Source organism: Vitis riparia, chromosome 1 (genome assembly GCF_004353265.1).
Source record: "Vitis riparia cultivar Riparia Gloire de Montpellier isolate 1030 chromosome 1, EGFV_Vit.rip_1.0, whole genome shotgun sequence".
NCBI classification, from domain to species: domain Eukaryota; kingdom Viridiplantae; phylum Streptophyta; class Magnoliopsida; order Vitales; family Vitaceae; genus Vitis; species Vitis riparia.
Genome location: NC_048431.1, coordinates 10,877,892 through 10,905,632, shown reverse-complemented (window position 1 = coordinate 10,905,632; position 27,741 = coordinate 10,877,892). Strand labels below are relative to the sequence as shown.

The window sequence follows — 27,741 nt, the reverse complement described above, 5'->3', positions numbered from 1 at the left end:
GCAGCCAAGAATGATTATCTCGATCAATATTTAATCTTGTTTTTCTCATATTTATGGTTCTAAATTTTAATAAAAATAACGAATGATAGACTGGGACTTGTCTGAATATCAAGAATTATACAACAGACCATCATCGTGAGCATTGGCAAATAAAATATCTCCTCTAACATACAGGGTGTTAATGGTCCCTTTGACATGAAAGCATCGAGAACAAGACATGGGACCCTGAAACAAAATACAAATCGGTGATGACGTCAATTTGTCTTTGTATCCTTGGGATTTGGGACATTGAACTCCTGCTGTTTCTAGGCCATCTTAGGTTTACTGACCTTCAGAGGCACGAAGCTGTTACAAATGTTTTGCATTTTAGGTTCTTCGACCCAATGAACCAAAAACCCACTTATTATATTTCTGCAGTCATCTAATTTATCCTTAAGAAGGAAAAATCTTCCCTGGTTGGCGTTTTTGCTTGGATCAAACATGTTATGAGGTCAGGAATACAAAAAAATGACGTTAACGGCCCTGCATCTCCAAAGAATTCCATATTTACAGATGGAGACCTGCAAAAGACCACCAATCCTTGCCACTGGATCTCCAGGTACACCTTTCAGAGAATTATTTCCAGTAGCTTTCAGGAGACTGATGAAGCTGCAGAGAGTGGGCTTGTATCAAGTTACTGGAATTTTGTTATGTAGCTTTCCAATGCCCCTGGGGATATTAGAAGTCAACTTTGTGGTAGATTTTGACTCCCTTCTGGTTCTCGTAAAAGCATGCCTTTATCCAACCAGGCCAAAATTTTCTAACCAACAATGGGTTGACTAAAGGCTTCAGGAAACGAGAATCCACCCCACTAGCTCCCCTCAAATTGCAAACCTATCAGAAGCATGAAACCTGGCAAAAGCCTCAAGCAACAGCATAAAAAGTCTTTGACAGTTTTCAAATTACAGAAAAATGATGTTTCTAACATTCTTAACATTCAAATGTTCAAGAGGTACATAAAACTAAAGCTAAACTGGGTGATCCAAAAAGTTGGGGGCAAAACTAATTAAAATTACAACTTTTTATTGTTTAAAAAAATAAAAATAATAAATCAGGGCAAAACTAATAAAACTAATAGTTTAACCGTTTACATTTGACAGAGAACTGAACAAATTGTGTGGTAATTTAACAAGGTTTTTGTAAGAGTTGCAAAAGGTTGAATTCCCAAATTTTGGTGGTTAAAGCTTAATTGAGTTGAGTTATATCAAATGCTATAAACACTGTGGATCTAATGTGCCAATTATACAACCTTTATGAAAACCTGTGGTGTTATTTACAATTTCATCCAGCCAGCTCACTTATTGGAGGGCGGTCCATCACATTGGATGCAGTCATTGCGTTGCTTTGCAGCGATGGGTCAATATCAGGCAATTTGGGAATCTGGCATTGAAAGTAAAGGGTGAGATAAGCAACACCATGGATTCAATTAGAAAGATAAGCTATTATAGAAGATATTTAGTTGTCATATCTAGCCCATGTTAAAATCAAACTAGTGAGGAGGTGTATGCAATATTGTACCTGAGCCAATATATCAATTGTACGCCGTAAGAGGCGAGCTAGGTCTCCCTCATCCATTGCACAATCCATCATAATTTCCCTCCAAGTTAAACCAGATGCCCAGGCTTCAACCATTCCAGAAAATTGGCTATCCAAACAGCAAGGTATCTGTATCCACAGGACAAGCTTATCTTGCTATAGTAACTAAAGCATTATACCAAGTGTTGTAAGACTAAATTTGCTTAATCCCACCAGTAGACTCACCTGTACATCATGTTTTTCTTGAAGTTGCAAAAGGGAGTTTCTTTGCTCATCCAAAAGACTGATGACATTGATTACAGTAGTGGAAGCTTCATATATATAGCTGCAGATGATAAATTAAAATTAAAATTTCAGTCCCTTGAACTAATTTCCAAATTCTGTTGACAGGATTTCAAGCAAAAGTTATACAGACTCCATGTTCTCTAGTCTATGATGCTTGTCCTCAATGAGGAAAGTTGATTATCCAAACTAAGTCACTAGTCAGATAGAGGATGAAACAAAAATACTACAAACTTGAGTTCCCATTTCATCTTGTCAGCTCACAAGAGCCACAAACCAGTCTCAGGCTAATATAAAAGAAATTAGGGATAAGAAATCCTCCACATCTGAAAGCAAGACAAATACCTGTTGTTTTTCCAAGGACGAACTTTGATCCCTTCAGAAACTAAACTTCCACATACTGCAGCAAGTTGTGCAGGTTTTAAACCCAGTAAGACTTTACTCCGAAGAACCATTGCAAGCCAGAGTTCATTTTCTCCCCGAATTGCAGCTGCAGTTTCCCCAAGAGGAAATATTATATGTGTATTGATATCCAATGCCCTAGTTTCATGTATGACATTGCTGACCTGGATTGAAGATTTTCAAAGAAACCAGTGAGACCACTATCTTTATAATTTTTAAGTACCCAAGGAAATACAAAATTAACACAAATTTTTAATTGAATGGAGAAAAGAATTCACATAATAAAAACTGAATTATACTAGCCACTTAGATGTTAGCGCCAATATAATTAACCCACAACTCAATAAAATGAAAAACAGAACATACATTTTCCCAATGGGCTAAACATGCATATATAACAATATTAAAGCCCCATTTTCAAATTGATAAATTAACCTTGCCTTGAAGTTTATATATTCGGCAAAACAAGGTTTAATTTTTAATTTGTGGAACACCCAAAGTTTATGTATTAATATTTGTGCTATTGGATTTCACATGAACATCGGAAAGCCCCACCTATGGCTGTGAAATTTTGGCTGTGGCAGTGGTGTATCCAGGAATTTTTCCTTCATAGGGAGGAGGGAGAGGAGAAGGTGAAGAAAACACCTTTCCAATCACAAATTGTGGAGGAAATCAGGGCATATTTTAAGGCATTTTTTTAAGGGTAAATTGCACAAACCTTCCCTGAGGTTTGGCCATATTACATGTATTACACTGACCTTCCTTCAGGTTTAAACAAATTGCTGATGGAAGCCCTTGAGATCAGCTATGCATATATATATATATATACACACTCACATTACCTTGTGCTAAAAACTTCAAATTAACACTCTGAATTGACTTCAAATTGGTCCTTCACTAACTTAAATTTAATGTCTTGTATTCCTAATCGTCAAGAAACATCATTAAACCCATAAATCTCACAAACTCCCAAAATTAAAAAACACTTCCTATTAATCATTAAATTTAATCAATTGAAACTAATCCTGATATTTAACTATTCATCATTTTCAACAACCCTAGCTTTTAATATATTAAATAAATTCTCAAATCTCAAAAATCGTTTCAAATTTATTGTTCTACTGATTTTAATTAATCCAAATTAACCTTGAAAAATTAATTGATAAAAAAACTAAATTAAATTTCATCTTCATCTTCTCCATCTTTAACAAATCCCAAATCCCCATATTTTTTATAAATCCTTAAATCTTTAACCCTTAAATTTCCAATAAATCTCTAGACCTTCCTCTTCCCATTCAACTTCTTCTCTCTTTTCTTCCACAAGGAAAAAAAAAAAAAATCCTCTTGCAATTGCCATGATTGAGTGACTACAGGAATCACCATGGCAGCACACACCTTCATGGCATACAACATTCACCTCCCTTCTTCTTTTTCTCCTTCTAACCCCTTATTAAAGAATAAGAAACAAAATAAAATATGATAAAAGACAGTAGTAAGGAGCAGTAGCAGAAAGTGGCCACTGTTGTGGCCGTTTCCCTCTATCTTTAGCTTCTTATTTTCCCTTTCTTCAAAAACGAAAGAAATCTTTTACCCTTTTCTTCTTTTCCTTTTCTTCAAAAACAAAGAAAAACACATAAAATAATAAGGAATAGCAACGCCAACTCACCAAGGGTGAGTGGTCATGGCTGCACCTATAATAAAGGTGAAGAAGAATCAATCGATCACATCCTCCTTTCTTGTGGCAAATAGCCTTCTCCTTATTTGAAATATAATGAATGATGCATTTTTCAGGAGTGATATTTATCAAAACAAAAATAATAATAATAATAATAATAATAATAATAATAATAAAATAAAAAATTCAGTAAGAGTGATCCTCTTTAAGTTGGAATAGATCCTTTGTCGGTCAGAAAGAGAACAAAACTAGGAAATCTACTCATTGTATTTGCTTTTGACTATTTTGGAGGGATAAATCAAGGGTCATTTGTCACTGTGGAACAATTGGTTCAAGTGTTCAAAACTTCTTTCATGTGCAACTTTTTGGAGTGAGTTTAAATAACGTGCCAATGTCAATGGTAGACTTTGTTGATTGATTAGGATTCAAGTAAGGGGAAGAATTTATTTTGTGATTCTCTCCCTTGTAGATATCAATGGAGACTCTGTTGATAGATTAGGATTCAAGGGGAAGGAGTTATTTTGTGTTTCTCTCCCTTGCATGTGTCCTATCTTCTTTCTTCTTGTTCTTTGCTTTTGGTGCCCTTGTATATGTTCGTACTTGAATGTGCTATTTTACTAGGTGCTAGTAATATATTTTCTTTCGCTTGCCTAATAAATAAAAAAAGGTTTTTTAGGAGAAGTTTGTGGGAGAAGATAATATTTATGCTATGTTTGGTTCATAGAAAATTCGAGGGAAAATGCAAGGGAAAAAAATAGAGAGGAAAAATATAGAGAAAGAAAAAGTGAAAAAATAAAAAATCAATTTAAACTATAAAGTCAATAAATTACTATTATATGCTACTTTAAACTCATTTTACTTATTTTAACTGTTTGATATAAAAATTAAATAATTTGAAAATGCATAAGTTTATAACTAATTTTCATTATATTTAATTTTCTTTCATATTTTCCATAGTATAACCAAACATGAAAAAATCATTTTCCTTAGAACTTTTTTTTCTTTCCTTAATATTTTCAGGGAACCAAACATAATCTTAGAATTTTGGGAAGAAAATGCACAAGGAAGAAAAAGATGACCAGGAAAGCAAAAATAAAAAATAAAGAAACAAAAAACCTTCAAAACAACTTCATTTTTCTCTTACTAAAAGGGCATTTTTAATTTCTACATTTCTTCTAACAGTCTTAAGAGATAAACTCTGATAAAGGAAGTTAGTACAGAAGTTTTTTTACTCATTTTTTCAATTTTCAAAACTTTTGAAAGAATGTTATTAGTTTTTGCACCCAAAAACTAGTCAAAGAATGTTTGCAAACTGGGAAATTTTTTAGGATTGCAGATGAGAGTGCCCTTCAAATCAGTGTCCATTTGGGACTCAACAGAAGAAAGGTTTAGGCAGAGGTTTACTCATTTTGTGCTTATGATGGAAGGCTGACTTTAATCAAAAGCACAATGTCCAGTCTCCCAATTTACTTCATGTTTGTGCTTATAGGCGGTCAAAACAAGATTGGAGAAGATTTGCAGGAATTTTCTTTTGGGAGGCAGTAAGTGTAAGAAAAAACGTCATTTGGTCAGATGGTCAACAATTTGCTTACTAAAAAGTAAAGGAGACTCGGGAATCAAAAGGCTTTTAGAGCTTAACAAAGCTTTACTAGCTTTGGAGGTACACAAAAGGGCTGGAAATTTTAAGGAGAAAGGTCATCCAAAGAATATTTGAAGAGATGTCGGAAGGACAGTAAGGAAGGGCCTGGGATTAGTCTTTGGATGTTTATTTGTAAAGAGTGGGAAGCTTTTCATGCTCGTAATTTTTATTGACAATAGTTCTCATATGAGGTTTTGGACTGATGCATGGTGATGGGATAGCCCTTTGAAAGAATCTCTCTAGTTTTGTTCAGTATTTCCTTCTTTCCATGATGCTTGGGTAACAGATTTTTAGAATGGAGAGGGTGTTCAGGGGAGTTGGCTCCCTCGTTTTAGGAGGAATTCTAAATAGGGAGTAAGGAATGCTGCAAGCTTTTCTTTACAGTGTTTGTGTGGTGGAGGCTAACTAGAAATTATAGTTTTACTTAAAATCTTACTACTACTTTTTGAGTCCAAGGGAGCAAGGCTATTTTTTCTCCTAGGAGGTTTGGGTTCCTTTGGCGCCATCTAGAGTTAGTTTCCTCACTTGGAATTACTTTGGATCAGCTTAAAAGGCGGGACCAACCTTTAGCAAGTTGGTGTTTCCTCAGCAAGCAGGATAAAGAATCAGCCAACCATATTCTCATTCATTGCAGGCTGGCATGCAGTTCGTGGTCCTCCATGTTCTCTAGTTTTGGTATTTTGTGGGTGTTACCTTGTTCAATCAAGGAGTTGTAGTTAGGTTGGCATGGAAATTATGGGGAAAGGGAGGCTGTTTAGGATGATTGCTCTTTTTTGTTTGTTTTAGTCCATTTGGAGAGAATATAATAAAAGGTGCTTTCAAGGTGGGGACAGCTCAACAGAAGTGACATTTAAAAATCTGTTTGCATTTACTTTGCTACCATGGTCAAATTTGGTATCAGACTGTACCTTTGATTCTTTCTGGATTTAGTTAACTGTTTAAGTGGGGTTTAAGATGTTGTTGGCACCTAGTATCTATCTCTTGTGTACATAGTGCATGTCCGCTTTTGTTAGGCACTTTTCAACAAAATTCATTATTGCCCCTCAAGGAAAACATTGCACCTGCCTCCCCCAAACCCCACCCAAATATGGGTTCATGCATGCATGTGACTGACAGTGAACTGTTCATTGGCAATCTTTTGTATTTTTCTGTACAACATATCATCTAGTGTACTGTAGGCTACAGTTATATTTTTAGAATAAAATGAAACAAGGATAGAAATATAGGCAAATATATATTAGAGTTAGATTAAATCCATGATAAATCTTGTATAGGGTGCTCTTATTTCTTCTCTTTTTATCCTCCTTTGTTTCTTTACCTTCCTACCTCATATTGCTTATTGAGAAGGATCCCCAATCCTTCTTTGTAAATTATTCCAATCTTCATATAATATTTCTTGTTTCTTATCAACACAAAGAAACAAACCTATTATAATGGTTATTTTGGAATGTACTAATGAAATTGATTTTTTTTCTTAGAAAGTGATGAAAACAGTTGTATTATGTTTACTGTAGGCAACACAAATCTATTATGTTTATTTCAATTTAATGGTGCATGTAGCATACGTCTATTATGTCAAATGCTAATTATATCTCTCCATCTAGATATGCTTGTGTATCATACATTTACTTTTAGAGTCAGGTTATATGGTACATGCACCTATAAATTGGAATAAAACTACTGTATAAATAAGTTATCTGAAAGTCACCAAATAAACTATCATCAATTTTACCTGCAGAAACTCCTTCCAACCAGATGGTTCAATTTGCTCTATTCGACTACTCAAACGATTTGATCTAGCCTTCAAGCGTTTAATCTTTTCCTCAGTGAACCTACTCATGTCTATAATCTTCTTGTACTCTTTAAACCCTTCTGTGCGTGCTATCTTTTTCTTCAAACGTGAAACTTTATTTCTTTGCTCCTTGTAGCACTCTACAGCTTCATAGTATGCTTGAGACATTTTTAACACCTAGCAATAAAAAGGTTAAGCAAATCTTGTAAGATAGTTTCTAGATTCCAAGAAAATCTTTAACTGTGAACAAATAGCAATAATTCTGTGAAACCATTCCTACTATCTCAGGATCACAAAGTCTGTTCTGAAGTTTCAGAGCAGTGGGAAAAAGGTTACTACCAGAAAGAAACCAGAAGGCGTAATTGACTAGCATACACTTGTCATGACACTTTAAAACTTGATTAAGGAGTAATTAAAAAAAATGTAATGTAATATAGGTTAATGCTTAATGAAGAAGAGTTCTTACAGGTAAAATATATGACCAATGTTATTAGACCATTATCGCCTACAGATTACCTCATCATCTTCAGAAAGGCTACTCAAAACTGGCACATTTAAACTCCAAGACCATGTCTCTAGGGATCCTTCAATACACCATAAACCTCCAAGTTCAGACTTAGCAAGCTCCTCCCACTGTATGTCTGCCTTATCAAGAAGTGCCCTCATAATTTCCCGAGGCAAGGCATCACCTTGAGCTAAGGCAACATTAGGAAAGCCCATTCTATAAACTGTTTTAATCCACTTTTCTGTAAATAGATACCAAGAGTTATCTGAACCAAGAGCCACATAATAAGATGGTTTGCCATTGGGTTGACTGTCAGTATCATCAACATTTAGCTCTGTCACTACTGCATTTAGTGCAAAACAATCATTGGTATAGACCTGTGAACAGGGGAATGATAAGTGCATTTCAATTGAGTTGTCATTCAAAAGGATAAAGTCTAACGAAGATGTGCATAGCATAATGGAAAATATAAACAAAAACTTTAAAGCTAACCAAAAAAGAAACAAAGGAAAAAAAAGATTATACAAAAATGTGAAAACTGAAAAAACCAGGGGTACAATTGAATCTCTAAATCAGTGTAACAATAACCAATAGAGGGTAAGTTGGGTGAAGAATACAGGATAGGAAATGATAGCAGAGAAAAGGTGAGTTTGCTAGCTGATGAAAACTATTGAAAAGAGTAATTTTGCCCACTTCGGTGAGGTATCCTCTCTTCCATGTAGTCAAGCTTTGTTTATCTTGCAATTAGCATGTCCACTTTAAAAACATTTTCTTAAGAGACTATTACTTAAAAATTTATAAAATTGCATTATCCTTTTCAAACTCCTCCCACTGTAATGTTGGCCTCATTTCTATGGAAGTAGCACTTTCCAGCATTCCAAATACCTTCCATCTATACTGAAAAAGAGCATTACTTGTGGAGGAAAAAAAGGTCAATAATCATTTTGATCATGAAATTGATGATTTCTCATGGCTATTACAAACAAAAGAAACGCATAAACTCACCATGTTCTTGACTTTTGAACCATCAAATGAATCAACCTTCCCTAAATAGACAGCAGGGACTGAGTGTTGAACATCCTCAGAATCTTTATATTGCAAACACACAAAAGGCAAATGTCCATTTTCTGACTCCTTCAATAGTAGTTTCAAGGCAGACATTCTTCTCAATTCCATCCTTCTTCGTAACTCAGTTCTCAAGCGTTTTTCTGCCTGCAAAAAAATCGGCCATCCTAGGTAAGATTATTAACATATGTATTTTACACAGACAACAAAAGAATAAATCAATGAAAAGTCGTCATCATTAGAAAGACAAATTCAACAACAGGAGTGGCAGAATGCAACATATATAGCATATACATTTATCCACTGTAAAAGCAAAGCCTTTTGCTAAAGCTCTGGCTTTTCAGAACAGACATACTAAAGCGAAATAAAACTACAAAAAGCCATCTCATGCAGAATGAATTTTGAATGTTTTTAGTTCTTGATTTTACTAAACCATGCAAAGTCACATTATAATCTGTTGTGATTCTTGAGAAAATTGTAGATATATATACACCCCAAGCAAAAGATCACCATAATAAAGGAAGTTTTATTAGTATGCCATTTTCTAAATACAGGACATAACAAGTATTAACTGGTAAATTTACTGCTGTACCCAAGAAAGATAAATGAATAAAGGCTGGAAATAAGCAATGATGTACCCTTAATTCTTCCTGCAGATTAGCAATCTCATTATAAGCCATCTCCGATAACAGCTTCCGGCTCTTCCTATCAATAGCATCATCAGTAACTTCTGAAGACAACACCTCAATCTCTTTCTCTACTTTTGTAAGCTCCTCTTTTGCAGCAAGCATAACATTGCTCCCAACATAGTTTCCAAAACTTTGCTCAACTAACTTCCTAGCTTCTTCCAGAGTTCGTCCTGCTTGGAGAACCTTCAAATCATTGGATTCACTCAATCTACGAGTAACTTTTGCACCCTGTAAATCCCTAACGTTTATCACTTAGTGAAGTCTATCAGCATAAAAAAAAATCAGAAGAAATTTATGACACAAGAAGGTGCATACTGCAAGAAGATTCAGAACCATTCCATATGAAGCAGTAAACTGTGAAACAAGAGGTTCAACCCCAGCAAAGAGAAGCTTGCAGCATTCTTCAGCACCATCGTAGGGGGTCTGAACAAGCACCGCATGTCCACTTTCATCAATACCTCTACGTCCAGCACGCCCAGCCATTTGAAGCAGTTCATTTGAGCTCAATTGAATACGTCCACTTTCACCCCTTTTGCTGAGAGATGAAATAACAGCTGTCCTAGCAGGCATATTGATTCCAGCAGCAAGTGTCTCTGTAGCGAAGACAACCTTAACAAGTCCTCGTTGAAACAGCTCTTCTACAAATGATTTCCACAGGGGTAGACATCCAGCATGATGTGCAGCAACCCCTTGCAGAAGGCCTTTTACAGCAGACTCCCTGACAGCATCAGGATACTGAAGACGGAACCTTTTCAAGGCCAGATCAACCTCACTCATTTCACACTCATCTAGGAGATTGCAATCTTCAAGATACTGAACAGATGCATCACATCCTTTCCTGCTAAAAATAAACCAAATTGCTGGCAGCATATCCCTTGCCTTAAGGTGCCATAATGTATCCATAACTTGAGGAACCTGAAAGTTAAGAACTTACTGCAAATAATTAAATTGCCATTCTTTAAGTCACAAGTCAGAAGTAGGGAACAGATGAACAAACCGTATAGGAAAAGAAAATGATAATAACAATAATAGTAAGAAGAAGAAGAAGAAAAGAAAGTGGTAACCACAAATAAATGCACTCAAGTTCATACTTGCGAACGACGAATTGTGTTTATGTCATTCTTTGAAAGAGAGGATTGTCCATGAATGCTAGCAAAACTGCTGTAGCTCATGTCACTTTCACGTTTTTTAAAATTCCTTCTTCTAGATCTCTCATCCTTGTAAGAGTTATCTCCTGAAGCATAATGTTGTAAATAACTGAGAGACAGCTTCCTGTTCCATTTTAAAACATAAAGTAAGAAATTTGTTGACATTAATAACTGGCCAATTTGTATATTCCAAGAGAGAGAGAATGTAGTACAAACAATTATTTGACGAAAAAAGAGTGAAACCAATTACAAGGGCTACTAAAAGACAATAACATTCAGATGCTGACAAATCCTTGGCATCGCATAATAACTTCATAAGCCAGTAATTCTGAACAATGTAATTGTTAAGCTCACCAATATGTTTTGGAGTGAGGAGGGAGGAAGAAAGAGAGAATGCAACACAAAAAAATTGTTTGAAAAAAAAGAGGTAAAGCCAACTACAAGTACTGAGCAAAGACAATAGCAATCACAGGCCTGCAAGCGATCCATGGTACACTACATGATAACTTTTCAATGTGAATTAAATGCAACCATTCTCATCAATGATTTTTTTCTTTTTTCATAGGCAAACAGGAAATATATTAACAGAGCGTAAGAAAAGGATGCACCAAAGGACAACCATTCTCATCAATGCTATTAAACATAATATATTTATCAGCAAGCCACAGAGAGGTCCTTTTTTGGAATGAAATTTACGTCTTGCTCCAAAAAGCTATTTCATCAAGAGTGAGGTTTCTATAGCATGAATATTGCAACCTGACATAGAACTCTCTCATTCAATTATTAGTGTGAGGAGCAAACAATAACTACATCTTCCTACCATAAGAGGTCAGGCAGATAAAAATTAAAATAAGGAAAGGCCTGCTGATCATGCTTACCACAAGAACAAGAAGAAATAACATAATGGCATGACCACAGTTTACTGCCACCAATATTGAGGGAATATAGATAACAATAGAGCCACGAAAACATTTGCTTGCATCACAAATAAGCTGAAAAAAAGTACTCTAAGGAAAATGGGTGGTACCTATTCATACTTTTTCCCTTCTCGTCAAGAAGAGGTAACAAAGAAGTCTTTGTAGAAAAGTGCCAAGTCAATGGAACAGGACGCTTTGATGATGTGACCAACTCAGTTTTACCATGTATCTAGAAACAAAATGGAAGTGAAAAGAACGTAAAAACACATCAGTCCACCAATTGGTCCTCTCACAGGTCCTCTTCATAGGCAAATAAGAGAGAATATATTAGAAGGCACCTAAAAGAGAAAAAAGGGGAACAACGCAAGCTCATAGGTTCAAAAAGCACTCATACCAAGATAGTTCAGATTCTTCAGAATATTCTCATTCGTGATAATCAATTAACTTTTCCAAAAGAAAGGTCAGTTCTTCTGAGATATGTTCTCCTATAACTAAAGTTTCATACAACTTAGGCAAATAAAAGGCCTTGCCTTAAAATAAATAAATAAATAAACCTAGGCATGTCTGAGGCCTTGGCTAAAACAATACAGAAATCACCAGTCATCAATTTTTGTCACAATTTTCATATCACAGAATATTTTTATATCACAGAATATTTTTATGGAGATCTAGTAAAGAAGTTTGACAGTGGCTGTGGTTGTATGCATAGTACTCTGACAAGCTATAAACTAGTTGAACCAATATGTTCTATCACAGCTTCTCAAAAAATGGAAGAAAAACTTCAGCATTTGATTACTCTGCTAAACTAATTCTAAATAGAGATACCAAGAATTTGCAACACAGGCTGAAATACGTACTAAATGAAACATCTGCTTGCAAGCTTGTTTTGTAGCATGAAAGTGCAGTTAGAAACTCACAATTTCCAGAGTAGTTTCAAGTGCACTAAAAGACTGGATAACTAAAGATACCTGACTAATCCAACCAGCCAGCTCATCTGGATTTGCAACTGTAGCTGATAGACAAATAAGTTGAACTTCTTTTGGGCAATATATAACCTAAATGATTGTGCATGGAGGTTAGAATATATTCTAGAAATTATAAGATGAAGGAAATAAAGAGAACAAGCAGAGAGCAGGGTGACATAAATCACATACTATCTCTTCCCAGACCGTACCCCGATATATGTCACTTAGATAATGCACTTCATCCAAAACAATTACATCCACATGGAAAAGCCCACTCCCAGAAGAAACCATTCCAACACTGCATGCAAACAAAAGTTATCATATAACTTAACAACTGAAATTACTAGTAAGAATATCACAAAGTTTAAGACCCAGTAATTTCAATGAGGAAACACTGAGCACATTAGAATACAAACAATTTTCTTCTTACAGAAGTACAATTCTGAACTAAAAGTGAATCCGATGATTTTAAAAATAATAACAATGATCACAATACTGACAACAATAGCAATGATGAGGCTATGCAGAAAAAACAACAAGCTCCTGATTATCTAACTAATGAAGATAGTTGTTCCAATTTTACAGAGAATAATATATCTATAATGGCTTCCAATATGAATTTATTTGGATTGCATCATTAATTGCACATGAAATCTCTTCAACATTGCATCATGCATTTTGTAGACTATAAATTAAACATCGCTGGACTAACTGCTTAAAATTTTCCCCTGTCTTAATGCGATCTAAGTTTAAATACAAAATAAAATACCTCTGATATAACATGTTTCTCAGGATCTCTGTGGTCATAATCAAAACTTGAGCATCTTTGTTGACTGCAGAATCTCCAGTAAGAAGGCCAACATTATTATCACCGAAGGTCTCACTGTAATGATAAACCCACCAATATTCATTTTTACTTAAATGATTTTCCAAATAGATCAGTTGAAAGAAAATTCTGAACAAGTCATTTATCTGTAGCCTGGCAAAATCTTACTGCCATGTAAACAAAAAGCATTTTAAAGCGGCATTAAATAAAACACGTAAACCTCTTTTTTTTTCTTTGTCAGAATTCAGAAAAACATTACATACCGGAACTCGCGGAATTTCTGATTCGATAATGCCTTAAGCGGAGTTGTGTAGAATAATCTCCTTCCCTTGGCTACTGTGGCAACAGCTGCAGATTCTGCAATCAAAGTCTTACCGCTGCTTGTCGGGGCGGAAACTACAACCGATGAACCTCTTAAGAACGCTTGAATTGCTAACCTCTACGCAATGAAAGCATAAATAACGCAAAACCTTCGCACAATGAGGAATTATGGATTCGATAATATGCACACGCTAATCAGAAAACCACACAAATTTTGGATAGTACAGAAAGATAAACCTGAAACTTGTCAATTCGAAAGTCGTAAATGGAGGCTAGTTCTTCGACATCAATCAGCTCTTCGCCGAACTCTCTGACTTCGTTGCAGAGCTTCTCCACTCTCTGCCACTTTAATTCATCAGACCGAGACGCAGGCGCCTCAGATGTAGCCATCGATGTTTCGATTTCTTCTTCCACTCCGTCCGAAGCTTCACCGGGGACGTCGTCGTATTCATCTGCGGCTTCGTCGTCATCGTCATCATCGTCCTCGTCGACATCGGATAGCTGAGGTTCCACCGGAAAGAGTGAGCGTCGAAACTTGTATGAGATTCGAAACCGAGATGAGATCTGAGCTGGTGGGCGGAGCGGTTTGGGGAAACAAAACCCTAGGGCTCGAGAATGGGAGTGAGGTTGGAGAAATGGACAGGCTTCGTCTGTGGAGAGGGTGGAAGAGCGGAGCGTGGTGTGCGGAGGATGTGAGAGGAGAGTAAGGGAGTTCATGGCGGGAGAGCTGCACCAAAGCTCTCAATGATGCTACTCTGTATGCGCTATGGATATAAATTATATAATTAACGGATAAAATTGGTTTCAGTTTTTACAATTGGATATTTGATTTGACGCAGGTAAACGACGTCGTATTTGGTTCCGGCGTTTTAATTGGGTGCTTTTGTTGCAATGGCCTAGTGCCTCCGAACATGGATTGAAAAATCGGAAAATGTCGCCGATATTTCGGAGAAATATCGGATATCGGGAGGCACCGAAACGATAATCGGCACCGATTATCGATCGACGGAAAAATCGGCCAAAAATCGGCAAAATCGCCGATATATCGGCGAAATATCGATGCAGAACCGAAAAATCGGTGAAAAATCGGAGAGTGGAGGCACGCGCGGAGAAGACGGAGGCTGACGGGAAAAAATCGGCGATTAATCGGTAAAATCGGCGATAAATCGCCGATTTTTTGAAGCTCCCATACTTTTGATCTGACAGCCAATTTTGAATTTTTGAGGATCTGATGGCCCAGATTTCACCCGTGTATTTGTAAAGGCCTCCAACGGTCAGATTTGTGATCCAATGGTGGAAAATCAATCTTCACTTTATCCAAGGGCTATGGAGTGTTTCCAACGGTTATATAAAGATCTAATGGTGAAATTTGAACCAAATTTTGATCCAACGGTTAAAATTAATTTATAACGGCTATTTGACCATCCAACGGCTAGTTTGACCAAAAAAATTCCTATAAATACCCACATTCCATTTCATTTCATACATCAAAATTCTTATATGATCTAGCAAAATTTTTTTATTTTGAAAATTTGGTGGTGAAGGGGATTAACTCCAAGTCAAGGCTAATTAAGGTATGTCTTACCTTTCATAAAATTTATTTTATTATGCATAATTCAATTTTATTTGTTATATATAGTTTAATTGATATTATCTAATTCATATGGAAATGTAATTGTAATGTTTATCTATTTCATATATGCATAATTCAATTTTAATTTTTATTAGTAATGATTCTTATCAATTTCATGAATATGCAAATTTAATTTAATTTAATTTATTTTAATTTAATTTAATTCTTATCAAAATTTTATTGTAATGTTTATCTATTTCATATATGCATAATTTAATTTTAATTTTTATTAGTAATGGTTCTTGTCAATTTCATGAATATGCAAATTTAATTTAATTTAATTCTTATCAATTTCATGAATATGCAAATTTAATTTAATTTAATTTATTTTAATTTAATTTAATTCTTATCAAAATTTTATTGTAATGTTTATCTATTTCATATATGCATAATTCAATTTTAATTTTTATTAGTAATGGTTCTTATCAATTTCATGAATATGCAAATTTAATTTAATTTAATTCTTATCAATTTCATGAATATGCAAATTTAATTTAATTTAATTTAATTCTTATCAAAATTTTATTGTAATGTTTATCTATTTCATATATGCATAATTCAATTTTAATTTTTATTAGTAATGGTTCTTATCAATTTCATGAATATGCAAATTTAATTTAATTTAATTCTTATCAATTTCATGAATATGCAAATTTAATTTAATTTAATTTAATTTAATTCTTATCAAAATTTTATTGTAATGTTTATCTATTTCATATATGCATAATTCAATTTTAATTTTAATTTTTATTAGTAATGATTCTTATCAATTTCATGAATATGCAAATTTAATTTAATTTAATTTAATTCATATTGAAATTTTACTGTAATGTTTATCTATTTCATATATGCATAATTCAATTTTAATTTCAATTTTTATTAGTTCTTATCAATTTCATGAATATTAAATTTCTTACATGTTTTATCTTTAATAATTTTAAATTTGATATTAGTTTCATAATTCAATTTTAGAAAATGGCTAGTGAAAGCGGTATCATGGGTCGAGATCCTTGTTGGAAATATTGTACACCTATGGAAGGGAACAAAAATGGAACAATATGCAATTACTGTGGGTTGGCAATAAAGAGTGGTGGGATTACTCGTTTTAAATTTCACCTATCACATACAGACCCTAATTCAAATACAAAAAAGTGTCCTAACGTGCCTCCAGAAGTGAAACAAGAAATAAGACGACTTCTAGAGCAAAAAAATAAGGCAAAAGCGAAGAAAGCTGCAGATATAGAAGAGATTCGAGCAGAACTGCGAGACACAATGGGAAGAAGACATAGACATGTAATTGATGAGGACGATGAGGAGAACCTTGGTGGTGCTGATGATGATGATGGAGATGATGATGTGCATATGTATCCGACTGACATGCACCCTGATGAGCGACATGCTTATAGAGAGGCGGTTCGAGCATCAAAAGCTGTTGAATGGAATCGACAACAAGAAGAACATTTTATAAAAGGCAAAAGAAAAACAGGTATAATATTAATTTGAATTATTACTGTTTCTTATCAACTTTATCAATAATATTAAATTAGCATATATGTTTAATTTTAATAATTATAATAAGTGAGTCTTCACATCCAACCAATCCAACAACAAGGCAAATGCGAAAATCGCAAAGTGTTCGATATTCAGATCCATCACTGCCTAATGCACCCTCATTGTACAAATCTTCAACAGCAAGACAGAAAACTGTGAAAAATCTTTTCAAAGGTGGTGCCATCAAGGAAACCATGGGACGTTTGATCAGTAAGTTCTTCATATATGAGAGTGTTCCGCCCAACAAAGCAGACTCTCACCACTTCAAGAACATGATTGTTGGTGCACAACAAGCAGGTAATTACTATAATTTTAAAAGTTGTATTTATTTTAACAATATCATTACTATTTATATAGTATGATTGACACAAATGTTCTTATATGTTTTAATTATATATGGATGGTAGGTATGGGTATAGAACCACCGTCTCCTTATGAAATCAAACACAAGTATTTGGATATGGAGTACAAAGACATGGAAGCTTATGTCAATATTCAAAGAGAAAAGTGCAAGACTTATGGATGCACGATTATGTCTGATGGATGGACTGGGCCCACGAAATTAAGCATAATTAATTTCATGGTATATTCAAAAGGTAGCACAATTTTCCTCAAATCCGTTGATGCATCAAATAATATAAAGGACAACAAATACATATATGGTTTGTTGAAGGATGTGATCAAGGAAGTTGGCAAACAAAATGTGGTCCAAATAGTTACAGATAATGGGTCGGCATTCGTGAAGGCGGGGAAGTTGTTAATGAAGAAATACAATCTTTATTGGACTCCATGTGCAGCACATTGCATCGACTTAATGTTCGAAGACATCGGTAAAAGGACGAGCGTTGCAGATCTGATTACAAAGGCTCAAAAGATAACCAACTTCATTTATAACCATGGTTGGTTGCTTGCACAGATGCGGAAGGTGTGTGGTGGAGACATAGTTCGTCCTGGAGCAACAAGATTTGCAACCAATTTTATAGCCCTCGACAGTCTTTTGAAAAAGAAAGCAAACTTGAAGAAAGTGTTTATCAGTGATGAATAGGCACAACACAACTTAAGTCGCACATTAATCGGCAAAGAAATTGAATCACTTATGTTTGACCATGCGTACTGGGAAAGAGTGGGAAAGTTAGTGTCAATATGTGAGGCGCTATACACAGTTCTTCGCATTGTCGATTCAGAAGTTGTTCCTACAATGCCATTTGTGTACGAATTGATTCGAGTTATGAAAGAGAACCTCTGTCGACTTAATGCTAAAGAATGGGTGTTAGAAATAATTGTAGATCGTTGGGATAGAACTCTTAAACATCCTCTTCATGCAGCAGGTAAGTATTATTCATCTTTGAAATTTATTGGTATTTAATACGTTTCTTTCATAACATTCTAATTTTACATTTCTACTTTACTATTGTAGCATTCTTTCTTAATCCAAGATTTCAATATAAACATGGAGTTGGTACTGATCCTGATCTACTTCAAGCTGTTCATGAAGTCTTTGCGAAATTAGATCCTACATCAGAAGGTCTTAGTCAATTTGGAAATGAGGTAAATTATTAGAGTTATAATATAAATTAAATAATCGAATTTCATTTACTCAACTTTTTCACTTTCAATTATTTAATATGTAGATTATACTATTCTGAGATGCAAAAAGAGGATTCGGTGATCGAGCAGCAATTGCTTCGAGGTCAGAAATGGTTCCCGGTGAGTATTATTTGTGAATTAATAATTCATTTCATTAGCATATTATTGCAACTTTCCAATATAAGTATTGATATCATTTATTTGGTTGTAGCTGAATGGTGGTTCATGTATGGACATCACGCTCCTACATTAAGAAGGTTGGCCATCAAGGTTTTATCGCAAACTGCATCATCTTCAGCTTGTGAGAGAAATTGGAGCACGCTTGCCTTAATTCATACAAAACAAAGAAATCGGCTTGCTTACCCGATGCTCCAACAATTAGTTTTCTGTTATTATAACATGAAACTAAAGATACGTGACATGGAAGCAGAACATGACAAAGTTGCAGAGAAAGATTACCTCGATTTACTTGACATTGCAACTGAGGTTGGTCGAGAAGAAGATAACCAATTGTTTCAATGGGTTAGACCTCTTCATTTAGATGATGAAGATGGAAATCCCAACCCACGAATTGCCGCACATGTCTGAGAAGCAGGTGTTGATGTTGATCGAGTGTTATCCGAAGAAGTTCATACTGATAGTTTCAGCCAAGACACGAGAGATTCATTTCAACAAGGAATTTCTCAGCCGGCAGTCATTTCTCGACCTTCTTTTGACTCCACGAGTTTTGAACATAGTAGTAGACCTAGTGCTACTGGTACTTCCGCTTCCGGTTATGATGGTTCAAGAGGAGAGGGGACCAATGATGGTAGCGACCCTGGAAATGATGAAGGGGATGTTAGACAACAACAACAAAGTGGACAACCATTGCCATTTACTTGTGAAGATGATTTCACACATTGTACTCAAGATGAAGACCACAGCTCTAGAAGAGCCGGTCCAGGTGTTGGAGCCATTGGAAAGCCATATAGAGGAAGACAACGAAGGATGATGCCATACAACGAGGACTCATTGTCGGCCAGTTTTGAGTCGATGAGTGTAGAGACTCAATTCAGTGATTCATCAAACGAAGCCAACATTTATGCCCCTTATGCAATGAGTTATGGTCAGCCTCCTCAAAATCTTTCAAGTTCCACTGATGAAGAGTATGAAAGGTATAACTATCCTTCTTCCACACAAATGCCATACTACCTTCCACATCAGTTGCAACAACAAGGATTTCAAATGAGCACATGGGAAAACCCTGGACTTCCTATCCATGGACAAGTTGTTGGTAGGACTCAAGAAATTTATGCATGGCATGTTCGTACATACAATCAATACTATCGAAACTCCATGTCCTGGTATGAATATTGTCTTCAACAAGATGGGCTCCCTTCATCTAACAATAACAATATGATGGAACCACATCGATCTTCATTTTGGTATTAAGGACCATTGCAATGTCATATGTATTATGTTTATGTGTAAATTGTTTTCATTTAATAAAATCAAATATTTCTTAACTCAGTTATAACTTTCTAAGTGTACAATTCCAAATTTCATATTTTCTATTCTTAAAATCCAAGTATCGTAAACTATTTACCGATATTTTTTCTTTGACCATATTTATGTCAATTACAATTATAAAATCTATATTCTTGCTTATTCTTGCTTATTTTATCATTCTTTGGATTTTTCTAAGCATTCCCATCAATTTTGGATAATTTTTGTCTCACCGATATTTGATGAAAAATATCCACCGATATTTCTCCGATATTTCCGATATATCTGTAAAATCCAAGTACCAATATATCCGTATTTACCGATATTTCAATCCTTGCCTCCGAATACACCAGTCGGATCATAGACGATATGAAAACAAAATCACTAATTTTAAAGAACATGTATTAATGTTAAATAATTACGCAGAAAAAATACAAAATAAAAGACATTTTATTTTTATTTTTTATGTATTCATGTCATATTTTATATTTATTTTTATTATTCTCTTTCATGTTTTACGAAAAAAAAAAAAACAAAAGAAGGTTTATATATATATATATATATAAATTATTACAAAACTAACTCGTCACGGTAATCACATGGGCCAAACATTTTGTGTGATTCTCTTGGAAATTTTATAATTGCATAGTAAATTAAAACTAATATTGGAAAAAAAATATTTAATTTAATTGTTCTTAAAGAGTAAAAAAAAAAAAACAAGAAAAAAAATATGTTTTAGGAAAAAAATATTGTATTTTTTGAAAATATTTTTATTTATTTTTTGAGGAAATTTTTAAAAATAATTATATAAATATGAAAAATGATTAAATGTTATAAATGAGAATTATATTTAAAAAATGCTTAAAAATATAGAAAATCGGCTAAGAGAATAAAGGACATTTATTAGTGTGGACCCCGCATTTCGGCTCATGCGTTTCCCACTCGATGACGAGCTTGATTTTAATTTGAAAAAATGATTTTTATTGATTAAGAAAATGACTTGGAGTCGCCACTTATTTTTGTTTTATTTTTAAAAGGGTAAACAAAATAAGAAAGAAAACCCTAAGTGCGACTCCTCATTTTGGAAAAGATGATTTACGAAAAACCAGATCGGACTCGGGGGTCAGATTACTTATCGGGAAGGTACGGTAAAGGACCATAGCACCCCTCTAAGTCCCTAAAGTCGGGTCTCTACTAATAAAATGAAGCTGACGTGACAATTGATAGGAAAATCAATGGGTACTCAAATCGATTAAGCGCATATGAGAATCAAAACATGCAATATAGAATGACTAGAATAGAAGTAGATGCGTACCTAGGCCACGAATGAGCAATGTGTTATCATAAAAAATGGGGTTAGTGCACAATATAGAGCACGAAACATATCACATGCATCACCAAACGGAAATCAAAATTGTTCGAAGGAAAGCTGGATTTCTGAAATTCATTTGAAAATTGGAGTCTTAGAGGTTATTCGAAAATTAGAGTTTTAAAGTTTATCTGAAAATTGGATTTGTAGGAATTAGATGTAAGAGTGAGAATTTTGGAAATTAAAATTGAAAGAGATTGGGATTTTGAGGGATTATTTGAAAGTTCGGGATTTTTGAGGAAAACTAAGTTACAAAAATTGGGGCTTTGGGAATTAAATTTTGAAAGAAAACAGAATTGTGAGTTATTTGAGAAGTAGAGATTATGAGAGTCGATTTATAAAAAGTTGGCAATCTTGAAAATCATTTGAAGGCAAAATTTATAGAAATAATGAATAAAACAATAGTGACAATGATAATGATAAGTAGCGGGATAAATACGGGAATTGGAGCATGAGACTGAAAATACAGTTCGGAGATAGGACAATTAGAATTTCGAATAACTAAATTTAGGAATCGGAATTTTGAAGAATTAGACTTTAATGATTGAAATTTTTAAGAGAAATAAATGGGTAAGTATGGAATAATTTTACTAATTAATCAAAACGATATTTGGACAGATGAATAGTGAATAGTGGGATTTTGAAAATTAATTTTGAAAGTCGGGCCTTTGAATAATTGAACTCTAATTATTGGAATTTTTAGAAGAAAGAAACGAGTAAACGTGGAATTTATAATAATGATAACAAAGATGATATTTAAATGAATAAAAGTGAATGATGGAAATTTTTTAGTCTAAAGGTTAAATTTGGAAATCCGGTTTTGAAGAGTTGAATTTTAATGATTGAAATAAATAAATGAACAAATATGAGTTACAATACTTATTAACAAAAATGATGTTCAAATGAATAAAATAGTAGAATTTTTATAATTGAAAATTTGAATTAGGGCGTTGGATTTTTAAAGGATTAGGCTTTGAATAAATAGGTAGGTACGAGATTATAATACTAATCAACGAGAATAATATTTAGGCGAATAATGGAATTTTTGGGATCAAAAGTTGAATTAAGACAGGGGGTTTTCAAAAGATTGGACTTGGAATAGATATGGAATAATGATTCTAATGGGTGAGGATAAAATTTTGACGAATTGTAGAATTTTTAGGATTGAAAAATTAAATTAAGACATGAGATTTTTGAAGAACTTGGTTTTAAATAAATAGATGAGTATGAGATAATAATCCTGATCGACGAAAATAAGATTTAAACGAATTACTGAGAAACTAAATTAAGACAGGGGATTTTTGAGGGATTAAACTTTGAATAACTAAATAAACATAGGATAATAATTCAATTTATGAAAATGTGATTTAAACAAGTATTTGAAGAATTAAATTAAAAACGTGGGATTTTTGAAGGGTTAGGCTAGATAATAAATAAATGTATAGGATAATAATTCCCATTGATGGACATAAGATTTAAACGAGTATTGGAAGAATTAAATTACTACATGGGATTTTCTTAATGGATTAGACTTCGAACAACTAATAATACGGGATGATGATTCGATTTATGAGATTAAGATTTAAACAAGTACTTGAAGAATTAAATTAGAGTGTGAGATTTTTGAAGGATTGGCATAGATAGATAGGAGAATATAGGATAGTAGTTCTAGTTGATAAATATGAGACTTAAAAGAGTATTTGAAGAATTAAATTAAAACATGTGACCTTTTTTATAGATTGGACTTTGAATAAAATAATAAATATGGGATAATGATTTGATTTATGAAAATAAGATCTAAACAATAATTAAATTAAAACTTAGGATTTTTGAAGGATTGACATAGATAGATAGGAGAATATATGATAGTAGTTCTAATTGATAAATATGAGATTTAAAAGAGTATTTGAAGAATTAAATTAAAATATGTGACCTTTTTTATAGATTGGACTTTGAATAAAATAATAAATACGGAACAATGATTTGATTTATGAAAATATGATTTAAACAAGAATTAAATTAAAACTTAGGATTTTTGAAGGATTGACATAGATAGATGGGAGAATATAGGATAGTAGTTCTAATTGATAAATATGAGATTTAAAAGAGTATTTGAAGAATTAAATTAAAACATGTGACTTTTTTTATAGATTGGACTTTGAATAAATAATAAATAAGGGATAATGATTTGATTTATAAAAATATGATTTAAACAAATATTTTGAAGTATTAAATTAAACTTAGGATTTTTTTCCTTTTAAAGGATTGGCATGGAGCCTATCATCCACACAAACTGGGCCTGGGCTCCAACTCAAGCCCAAGTCCAATGTCTTCATTGGGCAAACCTGATACAATAATCCATCACCAACTTGGGCCTAGTGCCCCAATTCAAGCCCCAAGTCCAAAGATATCAATGGGCAAGCCCAAGACAATTAAAGCCTTCACAAACTTAGGCTTCTCTTTTGGGTCCAACCCACTAAAATCCAAATCTATTCTCATTATCTTTTTGGGCCTTTCAGCCACGTGCTCATCTTCCTCACCTCAGGAAGACTATGACGGAGAAAGTGGAGGTGAGAGAGGCATCGCCGGAGGTCCTCGAAGTTGGCCCAGGCTGCCGACTTTCCGCGCTACCTCGACTAACGCCACCTGCGCTGTGTTCGCCGCCGTGTTCCAGCATCGACATCCGAGAGTGGAGCCAGCAGCTGCGGCCTGGCGTCGGCGTTCGAGGATGGAGCCAGCAGCTGCGACTTTTACAGGCGCGTGAGGGGCTTCCTCGGTCGAACCTGGCCGTCTGGGGAAGAGTTCGCCACGTCGTCGCCGACAATGCCGCGACCATCGAGTTCTTGTAGCGGGCGGGCTAGGTAGAGTGGTTTCAAAAGGCAGCAATGGTGAGGGGAGAGTTGATGGCGACGCCATCACGTGGAACGCGAGGTGCATGGGACTCGCCGGAGTGCCGTAAGAGAGCCTCATGCTCTAAGAACTGCATCCGGGGCTCTCCATTTGCTTTTTGGAGCTTTGGCGTTAGGCTCGAAATGGGGGTTAGAGCTTTGAGCATCTCCGACTGCTGTCCTGGTAGACGTCTTCTTTTGGTGTTTTGAGGAGTGAGAAGAACGAGAGGAAAATGAGAAGGGAGAATGGAGGGTAAGAGTGGGTGTGCAGTCCACGTGTGCATAAGCAAGGGGTTGGTAGCATAAGAAGTATGGAGGAGAAGATCGCTAAGAAATCAAGCAATGATGAGAGGTTTGAGGATTTGATTGTTGTAACCTCACTTCATGCATCATCAACAGATTGAAAAACCAATAGAACGAACGGAAAATGAGCTAATGCATGACCATCAATCACCACCTTGAGATCAAACATGAATCATTTTGCAACAAAAGAATAAGGAAATGTGAAAGGGAGTTGAAACAGAGCAGTACTCACAAGCTATCAGTAGAAAGATCCTTCCTCCTCCGTCACCAGTCATCTCTCCTGCCCAAAACCACCCCCCTCGTCGACGTCTTCTTCTTTCCTTCCTTGATCCTTTTCTTGCTTATTTAGCTATGGAGTACCCTCTCACTCGGATGCTCTCCGCAACCCTCTGCTCTAGATCCCCCGCTTGAAGAAAAAGCTTCCCCAGATATCTCCTTTTCTTTTCCTCTGTTTGTGTCTTCCTCAACAAGCCATCATCAGCTCCACTTCTCCTCTCGTCAGCAAGGATGGAGTCTCTGACCATCAGCATGGCTGCTGCCATGCCCATGCTGCTGATTTCTCGGGCGTAGGAAAAAGAGGGCCCCCACTTATCTCAAGTGCTGCCTGGTATACCAAGTGGTCAGGTAGCATTCCCTCCCATGCCATAAAAAAACTCTCAAGAAAAACTAATATCCTTTTGCTCCTCAAAGGGGGTCTACAATTAGACTTCTTTGGAGAGAGCATAAGGGATTGGCGCACAAGATCGACTCATTTAGCCACCTTTTACTCACTCGTACTTTCAATTGAGCACTTTCTTATATATAATACAATATATGACATAGGTGGACGCTGAAGTGCAAGTTTTATGGACACAATCAAATAGGGCAATGAGTAGGTTTGACACGTCAAACAAAGACATTTATGTTATCCAAGTAACTCCAAAACTTAGAGAAAAGGTAAAGGAAATTGAAGGAAGATTTTTTAGTGCAAACATTCCTTCTAAAGGAATAGTTGAGGGGATATTGTGTGGTGGAACAATCTCCTAACCCTAAGGGCTCTAATATGCTCTCGCAAGCATATGATCGTGTAGAAAAATAAACAATAGTGGGAACCCAAATGCATAGCCCTAAAAACATGACTAAAGCGATTGATATGTAGATAGTCTACTAAACATCCTCATGGAGTTGCAAAAAAGGGAGGGCAAGAAAATAAAAAAGAGAAGAAAGAACTAAAAAAAAAAAAAGGAATCACACAACCTAGGTTGTGCATGCCATGAGAGACTTGGAACTAGTGGACACCACATTCTAAGCTTTCTTGATCATCATAGACTAGCAACAAACTCCTTTTCTCTTAAGCCCTATCAGAGTTGGGAGTTTTGACACCATGCCTTCAATACTAGAGTTTTGTGTAAAATGATAATTTTTACCCTTCTACACTTTAAGCCTTCTTAATCATCATAGACCAACAACAAACTTCTTTTTTCCTAAGCCTTAGTAAAGTTAAGGAAATTCGACACCAGGTCTTGAATACCAGAGTTTGGTGCATACACACACACACACACACACACACACACACACACACACAAAACCTTGGATTGAAAATAGAATATCCATGAATGCGGGAAGTTCTTGTTTTGAATGAAAAAAGCATAAAACCAGACTCCCTTGAGAGATTAAGGTTACCACTCCATAGTTTAACTATAAGGATCTTATAAATGTGGCAAGTGGAATATGTCAACTTTGAATTACTGAACTTATTCGAGTTATATTTTATCTTAGCTGAATCAGTACCTACAAGAATTCGTTCATAAAAATTTTGTTGTGATCTTTTGGCTAATAATGAGATTTTAAAGAAAGTAGTGTGGGGTTGGTGGCCTCCACAACTTGTTTTCTTGAAAAAAAAGAACTTGAAGTCACTTCCTTTTAAGAGGAAGATGCCTTGGTAACTTACTTGAAGGTATGAGACCTTGAAATTACTAGAAAATGCATAGCCTTAATGGGTTCTAAATGATCCAAAAGATCATAGTAAACAAAGATAATAATCTATTAGAAATGGTTGGAATAGGGTCACAAGGGAAGGGGTTAGAAGAAGAATATTACCTCTTTTTTTTTGTTATTATTGAACCTGAAGACTCCAATGGAGTTTTCTAAGGGATGAAACTTGAATATTCTTAGAGGATTGGGGCTCTTGTGGTTTCTTAGAGGACTTAAGAGATTGGATAACTTTTTTAGGGGGCCATGATCTCGTGAATCCTACAAAAGTTCATGAGTTAGGAAATCAAAAATCGAGTTATTTTCTCTTTTGATATACTCGATTTGACTAGAAGAGATTCCAGTTAAATCATATATATATATATATCACTTCTTACTTTCATTAAGAAAAAAAATGAAATAAACAAATATACTTTTTTAAGAAATTCGTACCAAATACAAAATATTAAAATAAAACTTTAATAAACTAATTAATTTTAATGATATTATATTCAAATTATATTTAACTAATTGTAAAAATATACAAAAACATCATCATTTTTTTAATAAGTCTTTATTTATATCTTTTATATATTAATTAAATATATCATAAATATAAATTTAAAATAATCATACATATGTTATCATTTCTTTTGTATCCTTAAATAAATCTTAGATATATTTATATAAAATATATTTTCAAATTTTGTATATTATTGCCAAATGTGAAAAATTATACCAAATATATTAATTTCCTTAACAAAATGAACTTATCATTGATTTTCTAACATTTTTGGAAGTTTTTTTTCCCATTAATATTTATTTATCAAAATTTTTGTTTACATTTCCCTATATATCCATAAAATCTAGTTATTAATATTTTCATAACCAATATTTTTCATTTTTAAGGGGCAACACTCCCATCACCTCAAAAGGTTCCTTACATAACCAATCATTTGAGTGACGCATGGCATCTCTAAATCTTCCTTGGCCCTCGAGAATCATCCTTAAGAGGAAAAAAATGAGAAAAATATGGGGGCGCTTCCTAGAAGACCAAACACCAACCAAAGAATAGGTAACTAGAACCTTAGGTATGATTATGCCTATATTTGAACCCTTACACAAGTATCGAAAAATAGGTCCCTCACCCACAAATTAATGAGCATTAAGTATA

The 27,741-nt window shown here is 34.5% G+C and overlaps 1 protein-coding gene across 1 annotated transcript; it reads right to left on the bottom strand.

The window, feature by feature from the left end:
• Positions 1-83: 83 nt before the first annotated feature.
• Positions 84-14,546, bottom strand: LOC117915625 (DExH-box ATP-dependent RNA helicase DExH15 chloroplastic). The gene is made up of 16 exons (XM_034831239.1): positions 14,039-14,546; positions 13,744-13,919; positions 13,424-13,537; positions 12,844-12,952; positions 12,658-12,744; positions 11,800-11,918; positions 10,716-10,896; positions 9,940-10,539; positions 9,574-9,852; positions 8,876-9,082; positions 7,882-8,247; positions 7,306-7,542; positions 2,203-2,423; positions 1,801-1,900; positions 1,558-1,704; positions 84-1,419 (listed from the first exon to the last, which is right to left on the bottom strand). The coding sequence occupies exons 1-16, from the start codon at positions 14,516-14,518 to the stop codon at positions 1,321-1,323; spliced, it is 3,522 nt and encodes a 1,173-aa protein (XP_034687130.1). The 5' UTR covers positions 14,519-14,546; the 3' UTR covers positions 84-1,320.
• Positions 14,547-27,741: the final 13,195 nt, after the last annotated feature.